We start from the raw sequence: 14,727 nt of genomic DNA on the forward strand, positions 1-14,727 counted from the left end.
CCACCTGTCCCCAGCTTGCCCACCCCTGCCTGGGAAAGTGCTGCCACGGACATCATGTAGTAGGGCCGGCTGGCCCAGTGAGCTGCGATGGTTTTGTACACGACCCCCTTTCCTAACAGCTGTCTGTCCGCCCTCCACGCTGTGTCCTGGGCCCTCATCTTCCCATGTTACTGGCTAGTGGACCGGCTGGTGGCCTCCTTCATCCCCACCACCTATGAGAAGCGTCAGCGGGCAGATGACCCTTGCTGCCTGCAGCTGTTCTGCACTGTGCTCTTCACGCCAGTCTACCTGGCTCTGCTCGTGGCGGCACTGCCTTTTGCCTTTCTTGGGTTCATCTTCTGGTCTCCACTGCAGTCTGCCCGCCGGCCCTACTCCTACTCCCGGTTAGAGGACAAGAGCCCAGCTGGAGGGGCAGCCCTGCTCAGCGAATGGAAGGGCACGGGGGCTGGCAAAAGCTTTTGTTTTGCCACAGCCAATGTCTGCCTCCTTCCTGACTCACTCGCGAGGCTCAACAATGTTTTCAACACCCAAGCGCGGGCCAAAGAGATTGGGCAGAGAATCCGCAATGGGGCCGCCAGGCCTCAGATCAAAATCTACATTGATTCTCCCACCAACACCTCCATCAGTGCAGCCAGCTTCAGCAGCCTGGTGTCTCCGCAGGGCAGTGATGGAGCCAGAGCTGTCCCTGGTAGCATTAAGAGGACGGCCTCTGTGGAATACAAGGGGGATGGTGGGCGTCACCCCAGTGATGAGGCTGCCAACGGCCCAGCCTCTGGGGACCCGGCTGATGGCAGCCTTGAGGACAGCTGCATTGTGCGCATTGGAGGTGATGAAGGAGGCCGTCTCCCGGAAGCTGATGACCCTGCTACTGGGAGCCAAATGAGGAATGGGGCTGGTGGGACCCCAAAGGGCCAGACGCCCAACCACAATCAGCGAGATGGGGATTCTGGGAGCCTGGGCAGCCCCTCAGCCTCCAGGGAGTCCCTGGTGAAGGCACGGGCTGGGCAAGATGGCGGCGGCAGCGGAGAGCCGGGAGTCAACAGCAAGCTCTTGTATAAGACATCAGTGGTGAAGAAGGCAGCAGCCCGCAGGAGGCGACACCCTGATGAAGCCTTTGACCACGAGGTCTCGGCCTTCTTCCCGGCCAATCTGGACTTCCTGTGCCTGCAGGAGGTGTTTGACAAGCGTGCAGCTGCTAAGTTGAAAGAGCAGCTACATGGCTACTTTGAGTACATCCTGTATGACGTCGGGGTCTACGGCTGCCATGGCTGCTGCAATTTCAAGTGTCTCAACAGCGGTCTCCTCTTTGCCAGCCGCTACCCTGTCATGGACGTGGCCTATCACTGTTACCCTAACGGGTGCAGCTTCGATGCCCTGGCCTCCAAGGGAGCTCTGTTTCTCAAGGTAGGCATCCGCAGCTGAGGGCTACAAACCAAGTGTCCCCAAACCACATAACAAAATGGGCCATAGCCCCTACCAACCCATATTCCCTGGGAATCCTCACTCCCTTGATGGGGTGAATTGGGAGCCAGACAAAGCTTTCCATGGAACTGAACTCAGGACCCCCAGCTCAAGCACAGGAAACCCATGGGCTCACGCTGAGTGATCTGGCCAGTTTCTCAGATCTGAGTCACATTTACTCATCTGTAAAGTGGGGTGAGGGTGACCCAGTATGTTGTGATCCAGATGGGATTCAGAGCCTCTTGTACTGCAGTACCATGGTGGTACTGATCGCCGTGATAAGGGATGGAAGAGGAGACAAGCCCCATCTCCATTCACACGTGGCAGAGACCAGAGTAGAACTCGAGTGCAGGCCGGCATATGGGCTCTCAGGTCCCCAGGCCAAAGACCACACTTAGCCACCGAGGCCTCTAGCTTCGTTGGCCAGCACAGGCCCCCTTCCTGTTGCCAGCAGCTGCCATGCCAGGCTCTCTGCCCACCAGCCCTTGGCTTCATTTCCATAGTCACTAATTAAAGTGAATCATGATTATTTCTGCTAATTTGGATGCAGTTGGAGGAGGTTTTAGACCATGGTAATTTGGTCATTACACATGATCTTCGACGGAGCCTGAGATACTCAGTGTCAACTTTTTGTTCTCTATCTAAAAGCCACTGCTGGTGAATCCAGTTTCCTGAAGCATCATTTGGCCATCTGATGCTGATGGGGCTTTCTGTCCCCAGGGGCAGCAGCTCTTTTGCCTGTGGTTCTCCCCTAAAAGTGAGATTTGACTGAAGGGCTGCTTTAGCGGAGGACCCTGACTATGGCTCAGGGCAGGCTTCTCTCACTTCTCCGTTCGTCTTAACTGAGCCCAGCCTGTGCAGGAAATACTGAGCCGGTGCCTCCCGGAGGTAAGGGCACATTGACTCCATCTGAGCCGGTTAAGGACAAGGCAGGCACTCATAGGCCCCACCCTGGGGTGCTCATGGCCCCTTGCATGGCTCTGCCAGAGTTAGGGTCCCCAGCTTTCCTGTCTCTGACACGCAGCTCCAGCCTTCCTATTCTGACATGTTACTCATTTGTGTTGCATTCGTGGGTATATTTCTGTCTTGGTAGCCAGAGTGGCCTTCTGGGAAGGAAGGAGATATGTCATCAGTGGAAAGGTGTATCCTCTCACCCTTGGCCTGATACAGACGGCTGTAAGCCTAGAGATGTCTACCCCGCCCCGCGCCCCCCCCCCCCCACTGCTGTGCAAAGAACCCACATGACCCCTCCTGACCTTCCTCCTTCATCTGATCCTCTGAAACAGTTTTAAGGGCGGCAACTGCCTTCTTGGGAGAGCCTCTCCTCTGTGGCTCTATCATTCATGTTTTTTGTCTCCCTTTATATCGTGGCAAATATGTTGACTCATGCCATTCCAAAACTTTTCTTGAGCTGGCCAGTATTTTTCATATCAAACTTCATTTGCAACATTTCTTAAACACCCTGATAGGTCTGACAGTACCAGCTTGTCTCAGTTTTTTGTTTTGGTTTGGTTTTCCAGACAGAGTTTCTCTTCATAGCCCTGGCTATTCTGGAACTCATGATATAGACCAGGCTGACCTCGAACTCACAGAGATCTGTCTGCCTCTGCCTCCTGAGTACTGGGATTAAAGGTGTCACCCGGCAATCTCATTTTCTTATACCTGAAGGTTGGGATAAGCCATGTAGCCAGCTCTCTCTGCTTCTCAGGGTCCCCTACTGTCAACTCTGTCCCCCCAGGGCCCAGTATCCTACAGCCTCCATTTCTGCCCTTGTTGGTAACCCTCATCCTTGTTCCAGCCTAGATCTCTCCCCAGAGCTTATCCCTGAATCTGGCTGACTCCTTGCCTGTGCATCTGATTTACTTCTGAGCAAGCTCAGCATCTGCTCTGCCAGCCTCACTCAGGTTCTCCCATCCTGAAGCCAGATCAGCCACCTTGGTTGTGCCTGCTCAGTTTATCCCAGGTTTTTCACTTTCAAAATGCCCTTGGTTCCAACTTCACCATCTTGGCGAACCTCCTCTCCACATTTGCCCACGGTAGATTCGGCTGACTTCTTCCAGGGAGGCCGCCTCCTCACTAGGTCTGATTCCCCTTACTGCCCTTACTAGACCATCCTGAGGGTCCTCCTTAACCCATGCTCTGCCAGTCTCAGTTTTGCTAAGCACAAGCCAGTTCTCCCTTTGTGGGCTCCTTGACTCTGTGCTCAGGTATTTTTTGGACTGCTTGTCCGGTCAGATGCTGCCTTTGAGAGCAGAGCTGTGCCCTGCTGGATTAGGGTATGGTCCTCCTGCCACAGAAGTGGCCCAGGTCCATCTGGAGAGCAGCTGTGGACATGGGAGGACGAGGCCAGCAGTCCCTCTCTTTGCCACCTCCCGCACTGGGTCCTGCTCTTCTAGTTTATTCCATGGATTCCTGAAGAAATGGGCCTCTCCATGAAGGAAGGGGCTAGATTCCCTTTGGCCTCAGCACAGTAGAGCTAATCTCTGAGCACCTTTTTTACTGATACTCTGTGCCAGCAGGACTAAAGGGCTCAGCCTCTCAGTATGATTGTTTGTTTTTATAAGAGAAACACACACGACTCTGCAGGTCCTGAAGACACACGGTAGGAATCACTAAGTCCCAGCAAATAATGAAGTGGATACTGTCAAGATCACACACGTGTTAAGAAGGAGGCAACTGTGGACTTGCTACTGTGGTGTCCTCCCTCTTCTTGGCAGCAGGGCCAGCAGGGATGCCTTTGTCTTTGTCTAGAACTCAGCACAGGGCAAGTGATAGTAAGGGAGAGTCTGACAAATGGGTGGCTGTTAACATCTTGACAAAGACACCAACAGCCTAGAAAGGGGCAAAAAAACAACATGTGGAGGCCACAGGACTAACAGGTACCCATCTATAAAATGGTACACACTGAGCATGTAAGGACGTACTAAGCTTAAGTATCTGTGGCTGAAGATTACAGTGGGAGAAACCTGTTGTCTGAGGAACAGAGGGTCAGCCATGTCATGTGCCCCTCTGAGCACTGCATTCTTTGAAAATGTGCTTTTATAACAAGACACATTAGTGGTCCATGGTTTTACAGGGCTAATTCCCAGAACAGGGGTGCTAGATGGCTGCACCTTGGGTCTGAACTTAATGTGTGAGTCTAGAAACAGCCCAGTCCGGGACATGGAGCCTATTACCAAATAGCCAGACACTCACCCATAGGCACTGAGGAGGATAGGCAGGCATGCTGAGGGGAGGAGGATGGAGTTACAAAAATCCAGGGGACAGGACTGAGAAGACCCACTCAATTTCAGCAGCAAAGAGAAAGAACACTGACTGAGAGGTAACTGTTGTGTCCTTTGCCACAAGATGGAACAAGAAGCTTGGCTTCCTTCTGTGGTCCACTTCTCTGGGAAGTGCCTGGTCTGGGGTTCAGCAACACAGGAAACCAGCGGGATTGGATTAATGATTATCTGGGGAGGGCAGTTGGTGCTCACATAGGAAGATGTGCTATTGATAGAGACCTCTGAGGACAGGGGCCCATAATCGTCCCTAAAGACTTTTTCGAGTGGCCTCCAGCAGTTGGATAGTGATAAGTGGGCCTGGGAGAGGCCTTGGGTGGGGGAGGGGAGGGGATGTGTGGTCTGTCTCACCTCCAGAGCCACAGCACAAACAAGGGCTCATTCTTGTGCTGAGTTATCTTTGATAAGATAAATTAAGATGCCCATTTTTATAAAGCCAGCATTAGAGATGACCTGCCTGAGTCAACTGCTTCTTGAGCCAGGCCCACCCAGTGTAACTCTGCCCTAGTAAAGAAGGGTCAGGTTTGGGGAAAGTGGAGGCACGAAGGTGTGGCCAGGGGCCCAGAACCAGGGACACAGGCCAGAACTCTGGTCTAAGACTGAGGGACTGCAGGAGACCTTGTCCTATAAAAACTCATGAAGCACTGGGCGGTAATGACACACATCTTTAATCCCTGCACTAGGGAGGTAAGACAGGTGAATCTCTGAGTTCAAAGCCAGCCTGGTCTACAGAGAAGTTCCAGGACAGCCAAGGGGCTACACAGAGAAAACCTGTCTTGAAAAACAAACCAACAAAAACTCATGAAGCAATGGGCCATGCAGCCAGATGGGGCAAAGACAGACTAGCAGGAGGCTGGCAGTGTCCAAGGTCCCTCCAGTGGTTTCTAGTTGTGATTTCAAATTGGAGGGTCAATAGGAGGTCAGGTGGAGAGTGTGGCCAAAGGAGAAAGGAAAGAGTCACTAAATGAGAATGGACAAGACTAAAAGGGGGATAAAGAATATGGCTCCATAGTTAAGAGCATCTACTGCTTTATCATGAGGACCAGAGTTAGGGATCCCAGCATCCTCATTAAACAGCTCCAATTCTGGCTTCTGTGGATTCTCTCTCTCTCTCTCTCTCTCTCTCTCTCTCTCTCTCTCTCTCTCTCTCTCTCTCTCACACACACACACACACACACACACACACACACACACACACTCTCATCACAGATTATGATGATGATGATGATGATGATGATAAACAAATATTTAAAAGACTGAATGTTAGGCTGGGCATGGTGGTACATAACTGTGATCCCAGCACTTGAAAACCAGAGGCAGGAGGATTGCTGTAAGTTTGAGATCATCCTGATTTATGTAACAATTCCCAGGCCGGTCAGGGCTACATACCAAGACTCTGTCTCAAAACAACCTGAAAGTCATGTAGGTGAGTAGGAGATGCCAGGGACTGGGGAGGAACTTGCCTGTGACTTGTTTCTCCTCCATAAAGCCAACAATGTAACATTGTAGGCTGATGTTTTCTTTACAAATCTGCTTCTAGAACCAGCCAGACACTTCTAGACAGGGAATGCCCTATCTCTACCTGGGCCCGACTCTAGTCAGGAGCCTGGCACAGAGCAGGATGGTGAGAGCTTGAGCAGAGGGCTCTAGATGTTGCCAGGGTCCCTTTGCACCTGGAGCAGCAATGGTTGGCTGGTAGCAACACTGACACTCTGCTGGTTTTCCCCAGGTGCAGGTGGGAAACACACCTCAGGACCAAAGAATTGTTGGGTACATCGCCTGCACACACCTGCACGCCCCACCAGGTAGGCTACAGCCTGAGGTTTCCTGGGGATGGGTTCAATACCTGGGCCTTGGCTGGGGTCCAGGTCAAGCTTCATAGTCTAGTCTCTTGTCCTGTCTGCAGAGGACAGTGCCATCCGGTGTGAGCAGCTGGACCTGCTTCAGGACTGGCTGGCTGATTTCCGAAAATCTACCTCCTCGTCCAGCACAGCCAACCCAGAGGAGCTGGTGGTGTTTGACGTCATCTGTGGAGATCTGAACTTCGATAACTGTTCTTCTGGTGAGGCCACACTCCTCCCCTGTCAGGTGTGACGCTCCAGGCACAGTCATAGACTACAGCTGGGTAGTTTGAAGAACTGCCAGTTCCTCATGAATGTGTGTAGGAAATTTAGAAGACTGATGTGTCTGCCCCACACTGAAGTCCTAGCATAGACCAACCCGTACACTGCCAAAACAAGTACAGAGACCTCTAGCTGGAGAAAGAGAGACCCTAAAAATGAACCCAGGACAAGGGAGACACTTCCAATAACACTGGCTTAAACTGGGCCAGGAAGATGGCTCCATGGTGGCTCAGGGGTTAAGAGCACTGGCTGCTCTTGCAGAGGATCCATATTCCATGCCTACCACCCACATGGTAGCTCACAACTGTCTGTAATTCCAGTTTCAGGGATCCAATGACCTCTTTTGGCCTCTGAGGGCACAGTGGTGCACAAATGTACATGCAGACAAAACAATCATACACATGAAATAAAACTAATATCAAAAAATTTAAAAACAGGCTCAGCAGGTAAAAGCACTAACCTGATGACCTGCATTTAATCCCCAGGAGAGACAACTTCCAAAAGTTGTCTTGTGACCTCCCTGTCTTTGCTGTGGCATATGTAGCCACCCCACCCACCCCCACACTCAAAAATATTTTTAGTTCGAGGCCAGCCTGGGCTACCAAGTGAGTCCCAGGAAAGGCGCAAAGCTACACAGAGAAACCCTGTCTCGAAAAACAAAAAAAAACAAAAAAAAAATTATTTTTTATTATTTTTTTTATTTTATATACATTGGTATTTTGCCTACAAGTATGTCTGTATGCAGGAATCAGATCTCCTGGAACAGGAGGTACAGACAGCTGTGAGCTGCCATGTGGGTGCTGAGAATTGAACACCGGTCCTTGGAAGAGCAGCCAGGGCTCTTAACCACTGAGCCTTCTCTCCAGCCCCTCATAAATATTTTAAATAGAAAAAACGACTGGCTTAAACTATTGGACTGTGCTAGGTCTGGTGGCCCATGCCTGCAGTCTCAGCACTCAGCACTCAGACAGGCTGCTGCAAGTGTGAGACCAGCTTGGTTTACACAGTGACTTCTAGGCCAGCCAAGGGTACATGAGTCTTTGTCTCAAGACACAGGCAAACAAACCTTTTAGATAGAAGACTAAAAGCCAATCATCTGTGAAGTTTTAAACAGATTTGAATATGCACTTATGAAGACCTCCTTTGGGGTAGGAGTAGTTTTGAGCCTTCCTTGGCCTGGGAGCTTCAAGGTTCTAACACTCCTGCAGGAGACTATAGGTAGGGTGGAACCTGGAGCCTTGAGTTCAGGCCTCACCCTCAGAACAGGAAATCTCAAGGTCTTACCTAGAGTCCACAATGGTACCCTCACCTGATGGCAGACGGTAAAAGCTGTTTTAACTTCATGGCCAGGAAGGCATTTCTGATAATAGCAGTTCCAGCATGGCAAGGAGGAGAATGCAGTGCCCAGCATGGAACACACAGTCACCAACACAGAATGATTTTCCTCTACAGCTGTGTGGGATAGCAAGGCTGTCAAATTCAACACACCAGCTTCTGCCCAGCACAGTCTTTCTGTTCTGGTCATGACACTCTTGGCACAACACATACAGGAAGAGGCTTTTGGAGAAGATCCCACCAGGAAGCCCTAACCCAGTACTCTTCCTCCAGCTCAGGGGTCAAACAAAGACTTTACTGGTCCAGTGAGTAGGCAGGAGCCATGTGGTAGCCACTCCTCCCCAAGGGCCAAGTGGCCAGATCTGTGAAGAGAGCAGGTCTTAGCTGCAGCATCGGTCCTCACCCACAGTTTGCCATGGAATCTGGGAAGGCGTAGAGGACAGAGATCAGTGTGTTGGGGCACATCCTGAGGGCAGAGAGAACCAGTGACATTTGACCACAGTACCAACCATAGGACCATCGAAAGAACCATAAACCCAGAGCGCTTACCAAAGAGACAGGAACATAGTGGCACATGGTAGGAGTAACTGGCACGAACCAGGCCAGGTGATTGCCACACAGCACTCGTCTCTTCATTCCTCCCACACAGATGACAAACTGGAGCAGCAGCATTCACTGTTTACTCGCTACAAGGACCCCTGCCGCCTGGGGCCTGGGGAGGAGAAGCCGTGGGCCATTGGTAAGCAGGGCCTGGGCTCACCAGGGACTTCCCAAGAGGCCAACAGAACCTGATTCCCGATGAAGGGAACATGCCCTGGGCAGCTGTCTGGAGGCTCCCCAAGTCCTGGTGTCTCCCTAATCTTTCCATGGGGGCCACCCTTCAGGCTGGCTGGACCCTACTTCAGTCACCACTCTCCTCTTCTGCCCCCAGGAACCCTGCTGGACACCAACGGTCTCTATGATGAGGATGTGTGTACCCCTGACAATCTTCAAAAGTGAGTGCCCAGACCGTACGACTGCAGGCTGACAGGGACCCCTGGTCCTAACAAGCTCCCAGGCCTTCAGGAGGCATCGAGCCCTTACTAGGTTGTAGAGATGGGGACTGGGCAGCTTCCAGCAGGGCCAACTCACTCGAGCCACTAAGGACTTTAGTGTTATCAGGAAGCTCTTACACAGGAGAGGACAGCTGGATGGAGGCTGTCACCATCTTCATAGTCTAGACATTTCAGAGGCTCACGGGGTCTGGAAGGGACAAATCCTAAGCCAGCAGTCAGGATCTAGACTCACTTTGAAAAAGGCTCTTGTTAAGTATAGTTGTCACAGGAAAAGAAGCCAGAATTTCCAGGATCAGGTCAAGGGTCAAGACCTAGAGAGCTGCTGGGTAAGGGGTCTGTGGAAGAGGAGGGAGCCCATGGCCTCTATCCACCAATTAGAAGGTGAGGGACACAGGCTGACTGTCTTCAAAGACAGCTGTACCCCAGCCCAGCTTCATCCTTGAACCCAGCGAGGCTTCCATAAAGGACACAGTAGAAAGGCCAACAGCAGAATGGATTTATAATTCACAGCCCGAGACTGCAGAGCCACTGCCATGGCTCCTTGTAGCTAATTTGAGCCAATTAATTAGATTATAGACTAAATTTGAAACATCATCCTATGCAGAGAAAATTATCTTTTCATGAGATGATGATTAAAAAATGACTACCAGTAACTCTCAGATCACTGATGCTAGAATTAATTATCAAAGCAACAGACAGTAATGGATTATATCTCTGAGCTGTTAGCAATGCTCTGAATGTCATTAGTGTATTTATCTTAAGGCTGATAAAAACCTGTAGAAAACCGTGTTTGCCATCCTGGTCTCTCCAGACACTAAATCTCTCCAGTGCTACCCATCTGGAGGCCTGGGCAGTGTCTCTCATGCCAGCTCCTGGCCTGAGCCTGCTCTCAGTAACTGGGGAAAGGTGGCCTACAGGGTTCCTCGGCTCTCCCAGGGTTACTTGGGCTCTCGGGGAAGGCTAACGGGAATTATGTTGGGCATTTAGGCCCCCCATGAGTCTCCTGGGATGACTCTGAGAAATGGGACAACAGCCCATTCCCCCAAGTCAGGGGCCACATCGACCACTCATTTTACAAAGGAAACAGCACTCAGATGATAGCACAAGCTGGATCACATCACTGCTTAAAGACAGAGACAAAAATGACAGACCTCCAATGTAGTCCTCTCTTGGTTCTCTTAGCCCTGCCAATCTTCAATAGCCTTGCCAGGCTCAAACATCGAAGAAGAGATCAGAAGAGGTACAGTCCCAACATGGCCACAGCCAGGAATGCCATGACCAGTATCAGAGTATAGAAAGGGAAATGGGAACTGGTTAGCCCAAGGTGGAGTCGGCCTGTGACAGATGGAGGGAGGACTCTGCTCCTCACTAGGAACTCTTCCTTCTAGCTAGGCCCTTTGTGGAGCCACAAGACAGGCAGATCTTAAACCCAGGTTTGGTCTCCGTTTCCCTCTTATGTTGTGGAGAGCATGGCTCCACAGGCCAGGGCTGGCGTAAGACTTTGCCTTGTTTCCTTTCTGCCTAACAGGGTTTTGGAGAGTGAGGAAGGCCGCAGGGAGTATCTGGCCTTCCCTACCAGCAAGAGCCCAGGGGCTGGGCAGAAGGGGCGGAAGGATCTGCTGAAGGGCAATGGCCGACGCATCGACTACATGTTGCATGCTGAGGAGGGGCTATGCCCTGACTGGAAGGCTGTGAGTCTGAGGCTGGGCCTTGTAACCCCGTATAGTACTTTGAACCCAAACCCTAGTCCCTGCTCCCTTAAAATGAGAGCCATCATTTTTACAACCTGAAACCCTCCACATACCCTCTGTACCCTAGCCCAGTTGGCCCCCCATCTGGAACCTCCGCCCCAGATTGTCATTTCCTGCCCCCAAAACTCCCCTTTACAGAACACCCTCTCTCTGGATCTAATCAGAATATTCTGTTTTCCACTCCTTTCCCCCAACCTAGGAGGTGGAAGAATTCAGTTTTATCACCCAGCTATCTGGCCTGACCGACCACCTCCCTGTGGCCATGCGGCTGATGGTATCTGCAGGGGAAGAGGAGGCATAGACCAACCATGCCACTGGCATCTCAAGAAGTGGGCCTCTGCCAGCCCTTCAAGCCACAGCCCATGTCTGGGCTGTGTCCCCTCCATTGAGCACCCAGTGCTGGGGGTAGGAGGGCAGGGGACAGGGAAGAGCCTGTCAGTCCCCTGGGAGCCTGGAAGCCAGGCTGCTCTGTGCCTCTGGGCCATCTCTAAGAACAGAGGACTCAGGCCAGTCTGGGAGCCTCTGGCTGCCTAACCAGTGCCATTCTTTCCAATCACGATTTTCTACAGATCTACACAGCACAACATAGTTTGTAACCCGAGGGTTAGTATGAGGACCGGGTTTATGTACTCTTTGTATTTCTTCTCAAGCTTTGTCCAGGGTTCATTACTTTTGTCTGCTGCCAATGTTGTCTCGCATGCTTGCACCCTCGCATGCACGCTGCCCGCATGCCATGTGCCACACTGTAGCACCCAGACCCCTTGCTCGGGCCTCATCCAAGGCCAAACTCCAAACACAATCAGAAACAGCCAAAGAAGCACTTTCTGGGCACAGCTGCCAGCTCTCCACCTCCAGCTTGATGGGGATGTGAAGGCTGTCATTACCTGCCAGCCCAGGGCTCTTCCCAGGGTCTTGCATTCAAGGGCGATTACATTTTAAAAAGAAAACAGAAAATGTTAAATACAAACTCACCCTTCACTTAGGGTCTGTAAGTCACTGGGTAGAACTGTGCTCTTCCCCAGCCCACACAGCAGGGTCCAGCTGGCTCTGGCCACCCCAGCAGCTCCTATAGGAGACTGATGCCAGCCTTGGGGCCGTAACAGGAAATCCAAGAAGAGGGCATCACTTTTTTTACACAAAGGGGACTCAGAACATAAAGGGGGGAGGGTTGATTTTGAAAATGAAAGGTTTGTAGCTTCTTTTATCCAAGCCAATATGTCCTCTTCTTCTACCGGCCCCTTGGGTTCAACCTTTTCCTGAGGACTTCCCTCATCCATGTGTGGCTGAGCTCAGGAACCACTTGCCCGCCCCCAAGTTGGGCTGCAGCTCTGGACTCCCAGGCCCACTCTCCCTCAATAGCTACTTCAGCCAATGCCATGTCTAGGAGGGTACCCTGGACAAAGTGCCAGGGAACCAAGGTGTAGAGAATGGCTTCTTCACCAGGTAAGCTCAGGTGGCTAGCCACCAGCTACTGCTTGTCTAGGGCAGGGGTGATTCCAGACTGCATCCAGAAGCCATTCTTGCCACTGTGTGACAAGAGCCAGCCCCAAGCTCAGCACAGTAAGGCTGCTGGAAGCCCACTGTTCTCCAGTTGCTGTTTAGGGGCCCAAGACAGCGCTGACTGCCCACCTACCTTCAGGGAGCAGAGGCTGACCCCTGACTACAAAGGGAAGATGTCTGTATCAGGGTGCTGAGCTCCAATTTGAGGGACTGTTTCTGACAACCCCACTGGTCTCTTCAAAGTGCCCTATCTTGTATCCAGCCCGGCTCAAGGCCAATTCTGCCTGGTAAGGATGGAGGAAGCATCAGGCCCCTGCTGTTGGGACCTCCAACTGCTGGTGCTCTGAAGCTGTGCCTTGTCACCCATTAAGTAGCAAAAGGGATCAAGAAGAGGGGCACATGTCCAAGAAGATGCCAGGCCCTGCACGGGGGGTGATCCTTCAGAGCACAGGCAGTTTGGCATTAGGGCATGTATAGCTGGTGACACTGGTCTGTCTGAACCTTTTGGCCTGGAGAGCCCTGGCCCCATGCCCCAGTGTCCAGAGCCAGGTCAGCCTTGGTGGCTTCTCTGCTGTGCCCTCTCCTGCCAGGGCCTGGCCTCCCGACAATCTGGGAAGGCCTCATGGAATGAAAGGTCCCACTCCTGGAACAACCAGGATTCTGTTCATGCAGGGTACCACTGGGCAGGCCCAATCCCTATACCAATGGCACTGTGTACATGGAGAGTAGATGACGTCAAGGCCAGGTCCCCAAACCTGGGTTACGGTAACATGTTTGGAGTCAGAGCCACATGCTTCTCTCCTTCCCAACTCCAGGGCGGCCTTAGGCAAGTTGTACCGCCCTGTGCCTCTGTCATCTTCTGTTATTACAAGGTCACCTCTACATAGGCAGGGTCTGGAGTCCAGAAGAGGGATAGCCTGCCTTCCAGCTCCCCTACACATCCCTCAGCACTGAGGCCATGACTATCTGCCCAAATTTCATTGTGGTTTGCTTATGGACTCAAGACATGTGTACTGCCAGGCCTTTCTATTTAAAAAAGAAGAGACATTGCCAGTATTCCAGAGTCTATGACAACTAAGGCCTAAACGGGGGTAATCACAGGGACCACTGGAATCCCAACCGCAGCTCTGCCTGCCCGGGACCCCTCAAGGGAAGCGCTAGGTAAGTGCATTAGCTTAGGAAGGACCATTCATTCATCTTTATTTGTCCAAAACCACCTGGAGTTTTAAGTATGAATATTAACCTTGATGCTTTTTAACTATTGTATTAACTTGCTCAGATTTAGAAATACTGTTTTAAAAGAAAAAGAAGAAACTTTTTTAATTTCTGTATTGTATCCTCATGGGACATTAGGGGTTTTATATGGTAAGATACCTAAGGTTTTGGTAAAACATTATCAAATATATATCCAGACGATTCTTCCCTAGAAGAAAAACAATCTTTACGGCTGATTTAAAAAAAAAAAATGTTAAAAAAGAGGTGGATTTTTCCTTTATGGTGCTGAAAGGAAGGGTGGAAAATGAAGAGAAAATAAAACTGTGAGGCTCCAGGCTGGTGTTCCGGTTCTGTACTTATTTACGTGACAAACTGGGGAGGCCATGGATTTCCAGAGTGGATCCCAGCCTAGGGGCTTTGGGGAACGACTATGGGGACACAGCCCATGTCTGCCCCAAAATGCTAGGGATTTGGCCATCTAGGTTCTACTACTGGGCCCCTCTCAGAGCCTTCAGAACCGAGAGGTCACTAGCAAGAGTGTGGGTGAGAAGTGAGAGGTGGACAAGGCTGTGGCCAACTGGGGAATCTCTGCACTTCCTGTTTCAACAAGGATAGGCCACCAAAGCAAGGGCCTTCAGACAGATACAGGAAAAGGCTGTTCCTAGTTTTCTTTGTAGTGGCTTTCCACAGGGAACTGCTTATGGCCTCTTCCCTGGCTTGTGAGCAGCACCCTGATGTCCAGGTCTCATGGCTTATCAGGCCACCTGCTGGTGTGCACTGAGGCCAGATACCCAAATGTTTATGAATGTGACTTAGTAAAGCTACTTAGCAGGGGAGCCTGGTCCTCTCAACCCAGTCTTACTTACTAGGATTATGAAGCCCCAAGGAACTCCCTAGAAGGCCGTTCTCTAAGCAGAGACCTGGAAACTCCTAGAAAGCAGACAGGCTGGGTAGGTTCCAGCTAAGTGGGTAGTCCTACCTTAGTCCCAGTGAAGGTTGTTCCTCA

General features: G+C 51.3%; 1 protein-coding gene across 1 annotated transcript; it reads left to right on the forward strand.

Annotated features, from left to right (window-relative positions):
- The first annotated feature begins 45 nt into the window (after window positions 1-45).
- Window positions 46-14,056, forward strand: Smpd3 (sphingomyelin phosphodiesterase 3). The gene is made up of 7 exons (XM_059264074.1): window positions 46-1,404; window positions 6,472-6,547; window positions 6,649-6,804; window positions 8,850-8,939; window positions 9,132-9,195; window positions 10,784-10,946; window positions 11,206-14,056. The coding sequence occupies exons 1-7, from the start codon at window positions 88-90 to the stop codon at window positions 11,305-11,307; spliced, it is 1,968 nt and encodes a 655-aa protein (XP_059120057.1). The 5' UTR covers window positions 46-87; the 3' UTR covers window positions 11,308-14,056.
- The last annotated feature ends 671 nt before the right edge of the window (window positions 14,057-14,727 follow it).

Source organism: Peromyscus eremicus, chromosome 5, assembly GCF_949786415.1.
Source record: "Peromyscus eremicus chromosome 5, PerEre_H2_v1, whole genome shotgun sequence".
Classification (NCBI taxonomy): Eukaryota; Metazoa; Chordata; class Mammalia; order Rodentia; family Cricetidae; genus Peromyscus; species Peromyscus eremicus.

Excerpts from the sequence above, each read along its gene's own strand:
- Smpd3 (XM_059264074.1), top strand. The coding sequence starts at position 88 with ATGGTTTTGTACACGACCCCCTTTCCTAACAGCTGTCTGTCCGCCCTC. Across the intron at positions 1,405-6,471 it reads AGGGAGCTCTGTTTCTCAAG|GTGCAGGTGGGAAACACACC; the intron begins GTAGGCATCCGC and ends GGTTTTCCCCAG. Across the intron at positions 8,940-9,131 it reads GGAGAAGCCGTGGGCCATTG|GAACCCTGCTGGACACCAAC; the intron begins GTAAGCAGGGCC and ends TTCTGCCCCCAG.